Source organism: Canis lupus, chromosome 8, assembly GCF_011100685.1.
Source record: "Canis lupus familiaris isolate Mischka breed German Shepherd chromosome 8, alternate assembly UU_Cfam_GSD_1.0, whole genome shotgun sequence".
Classification (NCBI taxonomy): Eukaryota; Metazoa; Chordata; class Mammalia; order Carnivora; family Canidae; genus Canis; species Canis lupus.
Genome location: NC_049229.1, coordinates 52,504,400 through 52,521,737, shown reverse-complemented (window position 1 = coordinate 52,521,737; position 17,338 = coordinate 52,504,400). Strand labels below are relative to the sequence as shown.

The window sequence follows — 17,338 nt, the reverse complement described above, 5'->3', positions numbered from 1 at the left end:
TTCCTAATAGAAACAGAGCAAACCCTACAGGCCCTCTAGCAGGGCCATAGATAACATACCTGGAGACAGAGTGAGTTTTCTGATAAGCAGATGAATAGTTTTTAAGATCTCAGGCTATTTAGATTCCTGTGACTACCCATCCTCCCGAGTTAAAGCATGAAACATTTAAAAATCAGGTCTATTAGTGTCTAGTGAATTTGAATGATGATAAGAGTTCATAGTAGCTGCTAACACTTCTGGCTCTCTTGAAAGGCTCAAAGATAAACACATAAGGTCATTTCTGTGCCTTAATCTGAGAAGTACTAAGTGGATGACAAGAGACTCGCAGCAAAGGCTGAGCTAGATATTGTATGGAGACTGAGATGGTAGATAAATGAGTAGGTGGGGCTTTTCATTTCAATAGCTTGGGAATCTTGTATGCTCTTTGTAGATGCTCCTATAATCCTTAAACCAGACACAGGAAGACTCTGGAAATTTGGGGGTGGGGGAGAAACAGAAGCACAATCATAATTACTTGTGATTGGCTTTTATTGAAAATTAATGCTGAATTAGACGTGAAAATTACAGCCTTCAAATCATTCAAAATGCTTGGGCCACAAATAGACAAATTTACTTTATGTATTTCTCCCAAGTGTGATGATTATTATCTAAACAGCTCTTAAAAACTTCCAAAAATGTGCTTTGGGCTTCCTTATCTCTGTGCCCACTTCACTAATGAAAAAGTGAGAGGATGGCAGTAAGAGAATTATGAGGAGTTTGAAGTGTAGGACAGAGAGTGAAGTATGGCATCATGCCCACATTAGTGAAAAGTTCAATATTCTGAGCTATTCTCATTGTCCATCCACCAGGTGATAATGCAATTGCAGAACAAAGGTCCTTAGCCAAAGTATTTTCCCTTCCATTCCTGGAACTTTTATGATCAGAGTTCAGGACTCTTTCCCTAGGAGAAGTAAGAGATGAGAGGGAAGTTAAAAGATTATTTGAATGATCTCTATAAAAGATAGCAACCTTTCCTCCCATCGCCCTTGATTTGGCCATCTGGCTGTGGGAGTTTGTTGGCAAATGCTCCTTGACCATAAAATTTAAACAGATGATTAACCCCTCTCCCTCCTACACCAGCATGCTTGCTATTAAATTGCCTACTAGGACCAATCTCTGAAAATCAAGGCATGTTTAGTGTAAATGAAAGAAAAATTAGCAAAGTCAACCAAATGAATGAAACTTCATCCTTAGTTTTTCTCTCATCATTACTCTGACTTGATGTTTGTCACTTTAAGTTTAGTAAACTTCCTTTTACAGTCTTTCTGAAATCTCTGACCATCTGTACCTTCAATCTCACCTGCCTAAATGGCACCACAGAGTCCAGATAACAAGTTGATTATTCTATGATTATCAACAATAGCTCATGAAGGAGATGGCGCCCCTTCCCTCCATTGGTCATCATTTGCAATGCCCTGGAAAACCAGTAATTGTCTTTAGTATGAGCCAGTCAGGCAATATTCACCAGGTTGACAAAAAGCGTTCAGTGCATAGTTAGTAAGTCTCCAGAAGCTCCCTACACTGAACTAAGCCCTAAAGCGATACTTCAGAAAATAAGCTGGAAGGCGATAATGCAGAAAAAGATATGAATGATGTGCTTAACATTCAGTGTTTTATGATTTAGTAACAGTCATGAAAAAAATTGCCCCTTAGATGTAAGAATGGGAGAGCAAAAGAGAGTATATGGTCATTGAGAGTAAAACGTGTACCTGTGGGATAGTGCTCATTCACTGGCCAGTTGTCCACCTGGAGTGTGGCATTGCCGCCGTTCCTGGTGAAGCGCACCACGTGGTATTTACCATCATTTACAGGGGTTCGCTCCTCCTTGATAGAGATGTCAACTGTGCCAATATTGAAGACAACTCCAATTTTCCCCTGTTCCTATGATAAAGAAACACAAAAGGCATAGTTATCACCAACCACAATGTTTTCTCCCTTTAAAGTTGATCCTCCAACTAGCAATAAATCTGTAGGTACCCAGAGGGAGCTGTCAGCATGAAGTTAACAACAGTATCCTACCTTCCTCCATGGGCTTTCATCCCAAACATAAAAACCAATGGTATAAAGCCACCCAAATTGCTCTCACAGGCTGCACTATGCAGGTTACATCATTTGACTGCTCTCAACAGATATGAAAGCTTGAACCACAGAACTACCTAAGAGCTATGTAGTGACACTACAAAGTTCATTTCTGTGAGATGAATTAGGCCTATTTTCTGGGAGAGACAATTAAACCCTGGACCCTAGATTATCTCACAGTTTAGATTTAGAATTGAAGAGGAAATATAAGGATCCTTGCACACTTTGGGAGGATCAAGGCCAAGGGGGTGGGGTATTGTGAGTGATTAGGAGGCAATGACAGAGGGACTAGCATTATAGATCACCACTTGGTGATATTTTTTGTAGGTCTAAAAGACATAGAAAATGTATCCCCAGTAGAGGCCAGTGAAACCGAGCTGGGGTTTTCAGGGTCAGATGGCCATCACTCTTCCCACACTTGTAGCCCTATTCCTAAGATTCATCCAGAGAGGGATGTGATACTCAGTGCTATAGCTTTATACTACATAGCAGATGAGAAACTCAATGTCCCCAAAATAGACTTCTGGGAGGGACAATACAATGAATTCCAGAAGAGTAATACTATATAGGTGATGATTATGGTGAAGGTGGAGGTGGTGGCATCATCTGCCTTCTACAAAGTACCCAGAAACACTGAAATGTAAATAAGGCTATTAAAATTCTTACTCTTCTCCTTTAGTAATTGCTTGTGAGTAAGAGTTGGAATTAGGATTCACAATGAGAAACACAATGAAAGTAACCTTACTGATCAGATACAATCAGTCTCTCTCAACCTCTTGGAATGGTAGCACATCATGCAGGGTGTCAGGAGGGATGGAAGAGAAGGAGATATCTTTCTCCATTTTTCTAGTTGTCTGACTTACTGGCTAAGCAACTGGTTGGACATTCAAGGATGATAAAATTTAGCAAGAACTCTGACATTCTATTTGTTGACATAGTCTCTGTTATCCTATATTTTCTTATTCAAAAGGTAGAAGCAGGGACACCTGGGTGGCTCAGTGGTGTGGCACCTGCCTTTGGCCCAGGGCATGATCCTAGAGACCCAGGATCAAGTCCCGCATTGGGCTCCCTGCATGGAGCCTGCTTCTTTCTCTCTGCCTCTCTCTCTGCCTGTGTCTCTGCCTCTCTCTCTCTGTATATCTCATAAATAAATAAATAAAATATTTTTTTTTAAAAAAGAAGTAGAAGCATAAAAAAGGAGGAGGAGGGGGAGGACAGACAACAAGAGAAGGAGGAGAAGAATAGGAAAGAAAGAAAGAAAGAAAGAAAGAAAGAAAGAAAGAAAGAAAGAAAGAAAGAAAGAAAAAGAAAGAAAGAAAGAAAGATCCAGAAGCCATATAAACTAAGATGTATTTCATGAAAACTCAGATTTAGTAACTAGGTTCATTAATTTATAAATAAAAAAATCATTCAAATACATAAAGACAATATTTATGAAACACTTATTTCACTTAAAGTCAGTAAATTAAGACTTCTGGTGAGATTTTAGGCATGGGTTTCCATATAGTTTGGTACGCTTCACTTATTTTTTCAAAAGACAGGCTTTCTTCATCTTGCCAATTTTCATTTAGTATGTGAACACATCTTATTCCTGACAAAAGAATGGAGAAGTACCTAGGAGTCTTGATTTTAGAAAGTAGGAGTCTAAGCTAAGAAAGGCTGCTTTCAGCATGCAGGGATGCTGTGATATAGGATGGACATTGCCACTTCCTTTGTGCCCTGCTAGCACAGCATGTAACGTAAAATGATGTCTGCAATTCCCATGTTCTGTTCTCTGAAAAAAGGAATGCAGGTGCCTCCCCAATTGGGGACTAAATGTACTTATGATTTCGTAAATCCCTGTTTATTGTGACACTATGTTCTCAGGTTTTTTTTTTCCACCTCTACATCTCCAGCACTAAACAAAGCACCTAGCATTAAAATGGATAAATGAAACTGATGATAGGTTCTTTTGCATCTTTCACGCCCAGAATTAAGAGTGTTATGATCCATTTTATTCTTTCTCTTAATTTTCTAGGAATTCAGAAATGATATTATGATATTTCTGCTTTCCCCTACGTAAAGCACTGGCATTCATTTCTAAAGGTGTGTGTGTGTGTGTTAGAACCTACTCATCCTTTGCCTAAATAAGCAAGGCTATAGTAACCTGAGTCATAACCTGTTTAACAGAACGCGAGAATCAGAAGAGTTAAGAAACCATGACGGCAGACACCATTACTTCTCTGCCCAACCCGCATATGTGGGCTGTTTATTGCACCACTATTCTTCAATGAGAAACCACTATATAAATCCTGGATGCAGAGAAAGGGCTGCTGGTGATTCAATTCACCTCTGAGTCACTAATTAATCATGGATGGAGAACAGTTTTAGGCAGAGAGAGGAGACCTTTAAACCAGCATTCTGCAGCTTTCCAACAACAGCAGTGGCAAAGTACAGTTCTGGCTCAGTGAGTTGGCTGATCAGCGAGATGTATTCTTGGGCAGATTTTCTGCAAGATCCATAATAGATTCAGGGGAAGAAAAGATTTAATCTCTGCCAGAATAAATATTTGGTCCTTATCTGAGGTGCCACACATTTGCCACTGCAATCGCTGCTTCGGAGAGATCTTCTTAATCCTGCTAGCGCTACTGCCAATGTCAGTGGAGACCCTTACCCAGATGTTTCATTGTGTTTCCCCGAAAGTGGTAAATGTGGCTGTGCTAGACCTCAGATGTGGTCTCTTTACTTGCAGTAATAAGATTTCATTACTGCAACCTCCTTGTCATTTGTCATGGGACCACAGTGGCATTATAATCTGTGGCTAACTGCTTTGTCTCAGTTTATTATAAGTCTTATGGCAAGTACCCATATAGTTGCCAAGGCTTGAATCCATCATGCTCAGCTGCCACGAAAATAAACTAGCTCACGCGTCCAGAGAAGAGAAGATTTGAGGGATAAAAAGCATTGACTTTGGAAACAGCCCTGACCGACCTTTGGGCAGGTTACTTAAGTTTCCTGAACTATTTCTTAATGATATATTATGGGAAGAGGATACTAGCTTTCCAGACTTCCCAGGGCCATTACATGGCTAAAAGGATAGGATTACAATGATTAACATGACAATACTTTATAAGTCATAAAATATTATTCTAACATAAGGGATAACTGAGATCAGGAGGAAGAACAACCCAAACATTTGACCATACATCACACCCTGTGAGCACTGGAGAAGTTAATTGGTTCAATAGGATAAACACAGTTCTAGCATAGCATGGTTCAAATAATACCTCTCTCTGGCTCTGAAAGCTATATGACCTTGGGCAAGCTATTTAACTTCTGATTTCCTTACTATAAAGGGATCTGTGGAGGAAGGGAAAGGCGAATTACTACCTTTGAAGCTTGTTGCAAAGATTTTAGGAGAACACATATGTGTGAAATTCCCTGCACGTGGCTGTGCATACTTCAGGACTTCAATAAATGTCAGTTATCTTTTCCCTTTCTTTCCTATCATTACTATAGTTGGAAGTGGTGGTCTGAGCTAAGGACTGGCTGGATTGGCAATAGTGTCATCAAGAAATACTGTAAAAATAAATGTAAATTTTAGCAAACAACATTAAAAAACAATATTTGCACGGTTGATTTCCTGTCACAATGTAGTAGTTGCTCTCTCTTCACATTCTTTGGTGTCTTTTATAAGCCTTTCCAAGACAAGCAAAGTGTAGCTGCAAAAACAGCATGACTATAAATTTTAATAACTCCACACCCATCACCACTAAAGTTGCTACCAAAGGCAATCACTTCAATCTATGTTCTTCCCTGATATTAAAAACACAGACAAGTGGTAAATCAGAAGACATTACCAAAGAATCCTCAAGTGCAATAAAAAAAAAGTCTGTTAAAAAAACAACAACCCCAAAACAAGACTGAACAGCACAACAAAACAGCTGTCTGTAAATAGCCAGAAAGTCATTCTTCATCAATAATGACTTTTTATGAGCCCACCTGGTTTCTCAAATTAGTCTAGCTCCAGCTTTCTGATGTTCCATCAGCCACATTACAGTTATTGCTATAGAGGTGACCCACCAGATACTACCAACACCAGGGTGAGATTTCCGGAGCAGAGATGCACAAGGGCAAGAAAAATCCTCAGGAATAAAGACCTCCCTGAAGGCAATCTCTTCATTCATTCCACAGTGTCCCTGAGGGAGGCAGAATGCATCATCCACTATTTTAGAAAATTGCAGCTGACAGAAACAGAACTGGGACTCTCAAAGGTATGCCCAAGAGATGTGCAAAGGAAGCAGTTCTCAATATCTTGACTTCTAGGCTTCCCACAGAATCTGTGAGTTCAGTGCTAGGCAATAATACAGGAAGAACAAGAGGTATGTGATCCTTCTTGGGGCTACATACTGCTAGGTCTGCTATACGTGTTCCAAAGTCTGGGTCCCAATAAATAAAGCAATAAGTGGTAGTATTTGCTATGTTTTCTGGTTTCCCCCCATTATGGGATCATAGTAAGAGAGGATTTCTAGGTCCCCTACCTAGACCAAGAGATCAGTGTTGACCAATAAAATAGGTGTCACTTCTGAGCCGTGCATTAAACTGCTGGTGTGAGACCAACCAGAGTTCTCTCACTGGCTCTCAACCACTGTACCCAGGAAATTCCTAGCAGTGGCCTCTTTGTCAGCCTGGGTCATTGAGTGAGGATGGCAACAAGCCAACTTGCAATGGACATGGAACATGAGAAACAAAGCTTGATTGTTTTATGCCACCAAGTATTGAAGCTGCTTATTACTGCAGCATAATCCAGACTACCTTGGAGAGCAGAGTAGGTCCTTGGCAAGTCCTTTTTAAGAGAACAATTTTTGAATTCTCACAATTGCCCTTCCAGATTTTATAGGTTAGAAGATTGAGATTCAGAAAATTGGGAATTCACGCAACTAATAGAAGATACATTAAGATTAGAATTCAGATCCATCTGACTTTAAAACCCATGGATTTTCCATCATGCTATGTCTCAGTCACATCCACTATATGTTGCAATTGAGTTATTTATATAAGACACTGTATACATTGCATATTATATACTTTATGTTTGCCTAATCTGTCTACCTAATCTAACTGTGGGTATCTCAAATGTAGGGATACTAACAGGTTCTCAGTTAATGTTTGTTAAATTAATGGATAAGTGAATGAATGAATAGTGAATTAGAATGCATGGCTTTGATAGAAAAAAAATTGTGCTGATAATTTTATATACCATCGGAGGTTAAATAGGATTTAAATAGTATATGATGATGAGAATTGTTCATCCATATCCATGGTTTTTTTTTTGCAATAAATCTTAATCAAAACATATAGTCTCACTGTGCTTTATGTATGCAATTAAAAAAAACGAAAAACAAAAAGATGAGGTATGATTTTGATTCATCAGATAATTTTGGCTGGGGGAAAATTTTATTGAAGTTCTCTAGGATAAAACACTCTTGTGTTTAATAGAACACAGTATGGGCACTTTTGACAGCTAGTCACTGCCTTTCAGGGAAGATCATCAGGTCACTCTTTCTATGTTATGGTTTCCTTGTTCTGGAACCCAAGATAATTGTTATCTAATAAGCAGGGAGTGTGTACTTTCTGTGTGGAGAGTTGTGTACTATTGAAAGTTTCAACAGACAAAAGAGACCAGGTCTCTCTCTCTCTCTCTCTCTCTCTCTCTCTCTCAAGAAGTCTAAGCCCATCAAGAATTATCCAAACTGACAAGACTCCAGCTATGGAGCTTGGAGATGGTTTGAACTTTCACTACCATCCCAGCCCCTTCTCTTGAGGGGCTTGGGTTAGGGGATAGGGGAAGATACTGTAACAAGAAGTGAAGCGGAGAAGGAAAATGTGTTCTCTGGGTTCTAGAAGTCTCTGTGATTTAGAATCAGAAGACCTGAGCCCACTCAAACTCCACATATTGTTGTTCAGGTAATCTTGAGCAGGTCATTCAACTATCTGTAGCAAAAAATGAGAAAAATACAAGACAACGATAGTAATACCTGCATTAAATGGAATTTAAAAGAAATGAATAAAATCTTGGCAAATTCTAAAGTGCTCTTCAAAGGATGATATAAAAATGATGTCAATGATGGGGGTGAAGATGGTGGAGAGAGCTAGGTGACAGATGATAAATGACTCAGAGGCTTTTGTACACACCCTACAGGATACCAGTCTATTTAAAATGACTGTATCTCATGTAAGATCATCAACTCTAGAACCTGCACAGATTGTCCCCAGAAAATTCATGTTAAATGGCTTGGAAACAAATTCTATTTTCCTAAATTTGCACAGGTCTCAATGACCTTTGCACCCACCCAGCAACTGCATCTACCTCTCCACCTGCAGCTGTGCTTCTGTTGTTGTGCTGAAATCTGGCTGCATGAGGTCAATCAATTAAAGCAGATTAGATCCATGGACTGAATTACTAACAGAGGGCCAAGGGAGATAAGACTGATAAATAGCTCAAGACAGCTCCATTTCTAACTCCAAGCAAAGAAAAAAAGATATGAGCAAGCATGGATGACAGCTCAGGACAACGGGAACTCTGACCTGAACTGGGGGGAGTCAAGGAAGGACAAGAGAGTTAGTGCAAGTAAATAAGATGCAAGTCAGAGCCAGGGCTCTAATAGTCACTGGTCATAAATGGCATCCTGAGTCACCATGTCCTTCAAATCCACTCTGAACATTCACTTCTAATCCACAGATCCCAATGTCATACCACTTGGGGTAGTTTGGTAGTTAAGTCTGACCATAAAGCAAAAATTAAAATTCATTTCTGTAGAAGCCCTAGTGTTGCACGAATACCTAAAGCAGTCTCCTGGCAGGATTCAGGTGACAGTTGGCAGGGCAGTGATGACTGCAACCCAGTATAGACAGAACATCTCCCTTAAATGCTTTGCTTTCCCTCCTGAATCTCTAGTGCAGCTGTGAGGAACTACCCAGTAGCTTTAATAGAGAGATCTTAGGCCCTGTATTAACAACACGATAATCCTCAAAAAAAAAAAAAAAAAAAAAACTACACACACATTTTAAACCATCTAGAATATTATTCTAGATCATTTTACATCTTATCTATATACTTACAAAGTGTGGTCCTGGGACCAGCTGTATTAGCATCAACATCACTTAGGAACTTGTTAGAAATGTAAATTCTTGGATCTAACAAGAGACCCTCTGAATCAGAATCCCTGGAGTGGGGCCCGGCAGTGTGTATTTTCACAAGCTCTCCAAATGATTCAGAGGCTTGCCAAAGTCTGGGAACCACTTCCTTATGTCTTGGTTTCACCAGGGCAGTGGTTTCAACTGGGTGTGATTTTGTGCCCAGGGACATTTGGCAATGCCTGGGGACATTTTTGGTGGTCACATCTAGGGATGGGGTGTGCTACTGGCATCTAGCGGGTATAGGCCAGGAATGCTGCTAAATATCCAATAATACACACACACACACACACACACACACACACACACACACAAATACCTGGCCTGTAATAACAATGACACTACTGAGAAACTCTGCACTAAGGAGTACAAAACGTTAGTCACACAACAAACATCTATCTATAAAGCACGTGCGGCTTGACAGAAGCTGTTCTATAAATACATATATGGTCTATTTTATTCCTCACAATGTGCCTCCTTTGAGATATGAATGAATAAACACACTCATAGACGATGTCATCACACACACACACACACACACACACACACACTATGCATGTGTATGGAAGTGCATGCTTCTGTATATACACATGAGAATTTTCACATATTTGGTCCAAAATTGTGATCTAGATCTCAGCACAGGATGAGCTCTGAGCATCTATGGATAGTTGGACTCTCTCCATACTCTTATGTTGTATTCAAGTGCTCATTTTATAGATGTCAACTTGGAAATGCAACCTTACGTGGCCAGAAAGTGGCAGAACTAGAATATATGTCCTATGTTATTTTCCCTCTCTGGTCTTGGTAACCCTCTTCTCTTTTAACTCATTGCTACCAGTCCCTAAAAAAGTGTTCCAGGTACATCTCCCAGCACATTACATTATCTGATAGTCCCAATTCCCACGTAGTCCCTTGACTCTTTACTCCAGATGAGGTAATTTTAATTGGTTTCTACAAAGATGGATGATGAGTTCTGAGTGGGCTGCCAAAGAGAAACTCTTCCCCCAGAACTAGATATTCCAGCCCAAGGATGAACAGCAGCTCCCATACAGAAGAGAGGCCAGTAAACAGCCAGTAATCTTTCTAGACCTATTCTGTGGTTGTAAGGAAACCTTTAGTGATTCTCCAAAGTGTTTTATTATTTACCTGTCATTTAAGTGACAACCTGATTTAATGTTATAGCCTCAAGGTGAATGGACTTATGTGAATAATAAACATCAACCTAAATTTCTGGTTTAATAAGTAAGGCACTTTCAGTCACTTGCATTGATGAATTCCAAGTCTAAACCCCAGACCATTTTCTAGCTGGGAAAAAAAAAAAATTAGTATGCACATTTCAGAATTGAGAGATTTAGTATTTGGGATTATCCAGAAAATACAATACACATTACTGTATGTTTTAATGATGCCTTTGAAGAATGGATATGCAAAAGTTGTAGGAGGCAGATTAGTCCGAAACAGAAATCAACAAACGATTGGCCAAATCTGGCTAGTGCCTATTTATGTAAATAAAGTTTTATTGGTAAGCAGCTGTGCTCATTCACTTACATATTGTCTGTGGATGCTTCTGCACTATAATATATAATAGAGTTAAGTAGTTGCAATAGAGATCTTGTAGCCCATAAGCCTAAAATATTTACTCCCTGGCCCTTTACAGAAAAAGTTTGCTGACCATTCTTATGGAAGCTTGCATAATTTAAGTTTAGCCATGATAATTGTTTAGTTGGGTTTTTTTACGTGCTTTTTTTTTTTGGTTTTGGTTTTGTATTTTGTTTTTTGTTTTTTTTTTCAGTTTTTAACCTATAGTTTATGTTTATCTGGTCTGAACAACTCAAATATCAGTGGGAGGGTCAGATGGGGAGCTTGTCTGTACCTGTTCATTCAATGATTACCTGGAATATAGAGAGCACATTTCTAATAAGAAGACAACATATATAAAAATTCACCCAATTTAGGTCTGAACTAATCTATCTCAGATCCATTAAGGGTGGTCTAGATACTAAAATCAATTCAACAGAGCACTGTTTGAAGGTAGGCAGCCGAGGATATAGAGAAATAAATTAGCAGCTCCTGGCAAAAGATGAGGTAGCTAGGAACAGTCTGGTAATGGAGGAGATGGAGCGAAGTTGTAAAGTTATTAAAATTATAATGATATGACATTTCTTTCTAAAAATTTATCTAGTTCTCTGGAGTGAATCATGTACATATTAAAGTCTTGGGACTCTAAAAGCCAGCACACATCACTCTGATGCCAGGACTTCAGTTTAGTACATAAGATGGAATGAGAGAAGAGAACAGCACTGCTACCCAATGAGCATCTCAGTCTCCAGGGCTCCAATGCATCTGCAAGAGACTTGAGTCCCTTGAGTGATAAATGGTGATTAACTCAACTCTCTTGGTTTACCTGCAAGGAGAATCTCCTGTGTCATCATCTTGGGATGAACACACTGAAATAGGGGCTCATTTTTCCTTTCCTAGTTATCGTAAACAAAATGGCCAGCAGACTCTCATATATCAGCAGCGCCTGTCTGCACACAGGGATGCTGGTGTGTGTGTGTCCTGGAGATAGTGTTGCAGCGAGGTATTTCATCCAGGTGATATTTTATGGTCCTCCTCTTTGTCAACTATCACCACTATAACATCCCCTCTGGGATCATATCAGCATTTCTAATTCAAAACGTTGATTCTGACCTACCCCCAACCATCTTAATGAAAGCAACAGAGAGAAGAAAAAAGTGAGGTTTAAACAGCTACAACACATCAGGAGAAAGCAGGCCTGCTGACTTCCATGCCAGTGTCAAAGCCACTGCAGGGGAAGTAATCGGGATAACAGAGCAGAAGTACAAAAAGACGACACTATCCCTGGGCCCTGGGTGAGATTAGTAAAGGTGACCCAAACAGAAGAGTTGAAAGCATACCACAGGGTGCTGTCTCATGTCTTTGGAAAAGTGTCCAACATATCAATATTGAGTTATTTCAAAGCTGCATGCTCTTTTGACAGAATAATTAGGAAACACATCTCTTTATTTTAATTTACTTGAACTTAGTATTCCTACCAAACTGTAAAGTGAGTAAGTTTTAGCTAAGTGGGGAAAATACCCCTAAGACACTCAGGACTCATCACTCCCCTATGGTATGGCAGGCACTGGGAGCCATCTGGGAGCCAGCCACGGCTTTGGATACACAAATTACCCACTGAGTTTATAATAAATCCATACACAATATGAAGAAGTGTGTATATTATGGCATTTAAAGGGCACAAACATTCTTCTCTCTCTTCTTTATGGATGCACTACAAATTTATTCATCGACATAAAGATGCTACATGGTTTCATCTAAATGGTTAAGGAACACAGTGCTAGAGAAACAGCATTGCATGTGTATTTATACCCACGTAAGTGTGTGCATGTGTTTGAATTAGACCTTAAACTTAACATATCCACAAGCTGGCTTCTCTGATGATGGCTCAGGAGAATTCAGGCCCCTCTGTGTCCATCAAAAGGCATCTGTAGTCACATTGGAATCCAGCTCTTAGATAGTTCCTGACCAATTAGTCTCTGGCCTTAATTTCCATAGAAGGCCTCAGGAATGTGAATCTATCATACACTTGATGCAGAGCAAACTGGGGATTTCAGAGGAAATTAAACATGAGAAAGATTCTAGAGTCAACATGAGCTCCAGGTAATGAAACTGGTTGGTCTTTAGGGATCATTAATCCAGTAAATGACCCAAAGACAAGACAGCTCTCCTAGGCCTCGCTTAACCCAGAGCTGAATGAGGTATCCTTTCCTATATAGTGAAGGGACTTCCCTTTGCCAAAGAGTCCAGCTTTCCTGACCAGGTGCGTAGATGTAGAGAGTTGAATGAAATTCTACCTGAATGCCCTCCCAGAGCCATCTTTCATTAACTAGGTCTATTTTCCAATTATCCCACAACTACTCCAGTGTCTATTCAACATTAAGACAAATTGTTTGCACTGACATTTTTTTTAATAGAATGAGTCCTCCCCTCAATTAGATCATAAGCATTGCCGAGGCAGAAAGTACATTTTTATTTTCTATGTTTTCCTCCATATAGCAGACTCAATAAATATTTAGCTGAGCACCTGACATAACAGAGAAAGCATCTTTGCATTTTTCAGCAAGCAACACATTTTGGTGTGGTACACAATATCTCCATCCATGGTTTATTTACTGCTTTTAATTTTTTTGCTATGATTTTTCTTTGGGAGAATACTTTTGAAAATGTGGACTATGACCATATCTCAGGAGACCATGGCCATTAATTTACTTCATGTAGACTACTGAATAGCCTTTGGGATAACTGCCAACATGCCTATGTGGCCCAAGGACAATCTTCTCTGTTGACCTGGAGGTAAGAGTTTCAGTGATCCATTTCCAAGTTCTTCAATCTGCCCTGCTTCTTTATTTGGATAGATTCAAACTAAATGCCTAGAGGTGAAGACTATCATCCCATTCCTAGATCTTTAATCATTTGCCTCCTATTAAACATCATTTTAACTCTTTACATATCTAAGATGCTAGACTTCCAGAGAAATTTATTTTCATTTTCTTGCCTCCTCCTATATTCCTAAGTGCACTGATTGCTGGTCAGTGTAACATTCAAGTGCTGCTCTTTTTAGGAGCCTCTCCCCCCATCATAGCCCTTTGGGGCCACCTCTGAGGGGCTCCGTGACAACCACCATCTGTTTTCAGTTTGCATTAGACTTGTTAAATTGAGGATCTTTACACAGATATACTTTTCAAACAATACATCCATTTCTCCAAATCAATGTTACAGAACTTAAAGTCAAGTCATAGAAGTTTTGCAGTCAAATATCTACCAATCATACACTGCATAAGGTACTTTGTTTGGTAGGCCTATCAGAAGCCACAAAAAAATATATTTGGAACTATTCATCCCTCAAGAGTGTAAACTTCACTTCAGGGTTGTGTAGGGGGCAACAGTTTTGGAATTAGAAGACACGGATCTGATTATTCAGTTAATGCAGGTCCTAGAACAATTCATCCTGGGTTTCCTCATGTGAAAGAAAGAGATGGCATCCCTGAGCTTCTCAGGTGATGATGAAGGTGAAAAAGAGATGTTTGTGACAGTGGTGTGAAAAATGGGGTCACTGCAAAAAATACATCATTACAAAATTGATGAGGACAAAAGACAAACAGAAGCACACAGTTCCCTAAATTAAGACAAGAAACAAAGGACATTCCCATATAATATTTCTAAATAAACATCCACAGTCTGTCCTTGACAAATTTCCCAAGAGACCAGAGGCATAGGATTCGTGATATGCCCTTCAAGACAGAAAATGCTGCCTTTTTTGGAAGGGGTCAGGCCAAGGGTGGGAAAGAAGTGTAGTTAGAGAAGACATATTTAGGTAGCTGCCAATGAGGAGGTAAGGAGGAACGGGGGAAGTTTAGAAGGTTGAAGCTGTTGGAATGGAAATGAGATTCAGTCTGTGAAAGGGAAAAATAGAAAATACTTGGCATATAAACATTTTAGAATATCAACCAGCTGGTCTGCTTTCTAAAACTTCAGTAATGTTGCCGAGACAGAAACCTTTGAATGTTAAGGTAGAGTCTCATTATATGAACAGAGAGAAAGCATTTTTAAGGTTCATGAACACACTACATCTTAGAGAATATTTTCTCTTTTGCCCAAAGGGCCCTCCCCACCAACCCTGGAAAATGTCTCTCTGATGATGGTACAATTATAGTTATGGGGATTAAAAACAATAAACTCAAAATAAATATAAATAAAATCTTTTTTCCCCCAAGTATTCCCTGCTCTTCACTTCCCTGCTTTCTGCTATAGGCGCCTCTCTTCCAGCAAAAGAGCTTTAGGGGCTTGGAAGGCCAATGGATTGTGCTGTGCTTACACCTGACATTGGCCCAGGGCTCAAGGCCATCAGGGAAGACATGACCCACGTGATGCTAGAGCCCCCATGTTTCAGCAGTTAGCAGTGATCTTAGTGCTGCTAACTAGTCACATCCATGCTCAGTGATAACTTTGAATCATTGAAGGCAGTGATTAAGGTCAGAGGAATCTAAAAATTTAAAGAAGAGGGAAGGAGCTCCTGGGTGGTTCAGTTGGTTAAGCATCCAACTCCTGGTTTCAGTTCAGGTCTTGATCTGAGTGAGTTCAGGCCCTCTGTTGGACTCCACAATTGGCATGGAGCCTACTTAAAAAAATAAATAAATTCAAATTCAAATAAAAAGAGGGATGGAAGTAATGGAGAAACAGACAAGGAATTAGATGAGTAAAGGAACGCTATCCACCAAGCCTCATCTGAAAGAATACAGAAAAATAACTCCCCAGACCCTCAAATACAGATGTATTTCTGACCACTCCGTTTCGTACTGACTTCAACAAAGTTTATGCAGGCAAATATTCAGACACAAACACCTTAGAAAGCCAGGAATAAGCAAAGACAACTTCTTTAGTAGAGAGCAGGATGCACTTGTGATTCAATTGCCAAAGGATGCCTGCTGATGAGCCACACCAGACAACAAAATCTATCCAGAGAATGCACAGGAAGAAGTACTCAGGGCACCGAAACCCAAGTGTCCATGACATACAGATCTCCACTCTGGTGAAGCACAGAAAGAGGACCAGAAATCATGAATCTACCCCAGAGTAGTACAGTACACAAACTGTACTCAATCAAGGAGCATACTTTTGAAAGGGTACTAAAAACTCTTTTTTGTTTTGTCTATTGATTATTCTTCCTCAGTAGGTGCTTATTAACTTCATTATATGATAAAGAAGTTGTAAATTCAGAACCTATAGGTGGGATCAGACCCTCAGATGTGTATTATTTTATTTTTTAAAAGGAGGAGTTTCTTATAGTATCTTTTTAAATGTGACTTAGTTTTCAACCTTAAAAATCAGTCTCTCATGAATACTTAGATTTCTAAACTTTTCTTGAAAATAGTAAGATTTAGCAACACTGAGATAACATTTCTAAGATACAATTAAAGGCCAGAGTTCATGGGGGAGGGGGGGGGGAGAAAGGTACAAGCTGTTTAATTCACCACAGCCTCCACCATTCCTTATTGCCTATCAGAGGCAAAGTACTGAGTGTTGGTGGCCATTTAGTATCAAGTTTTCCCTGCTTTTTTTTTTTTTTTTTTGTATAGTAGGGTAAAAAAGAAAGGGAAATATTTTTGTCATCATATGACTAGCAACTTCTCTGAACCTCAACAAATGCTAGAGTGAGGGCCATAAGAGTCAAGAAAAATAAAACACTTTTGGAAATATTCCATTCTATTTCAATCACTTATATTATTAGTCTGCCCTCTCCCTACTCTTTTTGTTTTTTAACCCCTAATGTTCTATAGTAATCATAGGCTTTTAAGTCAGACAAGTCTGACTTTCAATTTTAATTACACCACTTACTGTATTTTCTTGACCAAGTTGTATAGACTCCTTAAGCCTCAATATTCTTTAATGTTGGGAAAATATTACCAATCACACAAGCTTATTATAAGGATAAAACAATATATGCAGGCACATAGCACATAATAGAATATGCTCAAGGAATTGTACTTTGCTGCCCCTTTGAAGGGTCAGGATGAATTAAGCAGACATGATCATAAAATCACACACACACACACACACACACACATACACACATCTAAAGTGCCTGCCAAATTGTAATGATCCAACTGCTGCTTCAGAGAGATGGCTCAGCTCGATGTTTTAATGTACTTTTCATGGACTGAAGCTCAACAACAAAATATATTCACTGTTAGGCATTGTCATAGGAAGGTCTGATTTAAACAAAATAGACTTCCTTCTGAACTCTGAAGTGTGGTAGCTACCCTCACCTTGACTCAGAAATATACCAATATGAAGAGTACATACACTTAGCCAATAAACAATAGGATTAATAAATGACAGCAAAGATAATGATAATAGAATGCATTATTGAAAGTTATATAAGAGGAGACCATTCAGTATAGAAATGAACATATAAATTTTATGCAAACACACTTTTAGTTCTGTGAGTTCATATATCTGCATG

At 39.2% G+C, this 17,338-nt stretch overlaps 1 protein-coding gene across 28 annotated transcripts in view; it reads right to left on the bottom strand.

Moving 5' to 3' along the window:
- Positions 1-17,338, bottom strand: part of NRXN3 (neurexin 3) — a 1,532,396-nt gene that overhangs the window by 177,596 nt on the left and 1,337,462 nt on the right. For all 28 annotated transcript variants that reach the window (XR_005363605.1, XR_005363606.1, XM_038545444.1 and 25 more), the window contains one exon: positions 1,749-1,920. Coding sequence is in view for 26 of the 28 variants with exons in the window: in XM_038545444.1 (XP_038401372.1) it covers positions 1,749-1,920 (172 nt within the window). In the remaining 2 variants the exon portion in view is untranslated. The remainder of the gene's footprint in view (positions 1-1,748; positions 1,921-17,338) is intronic.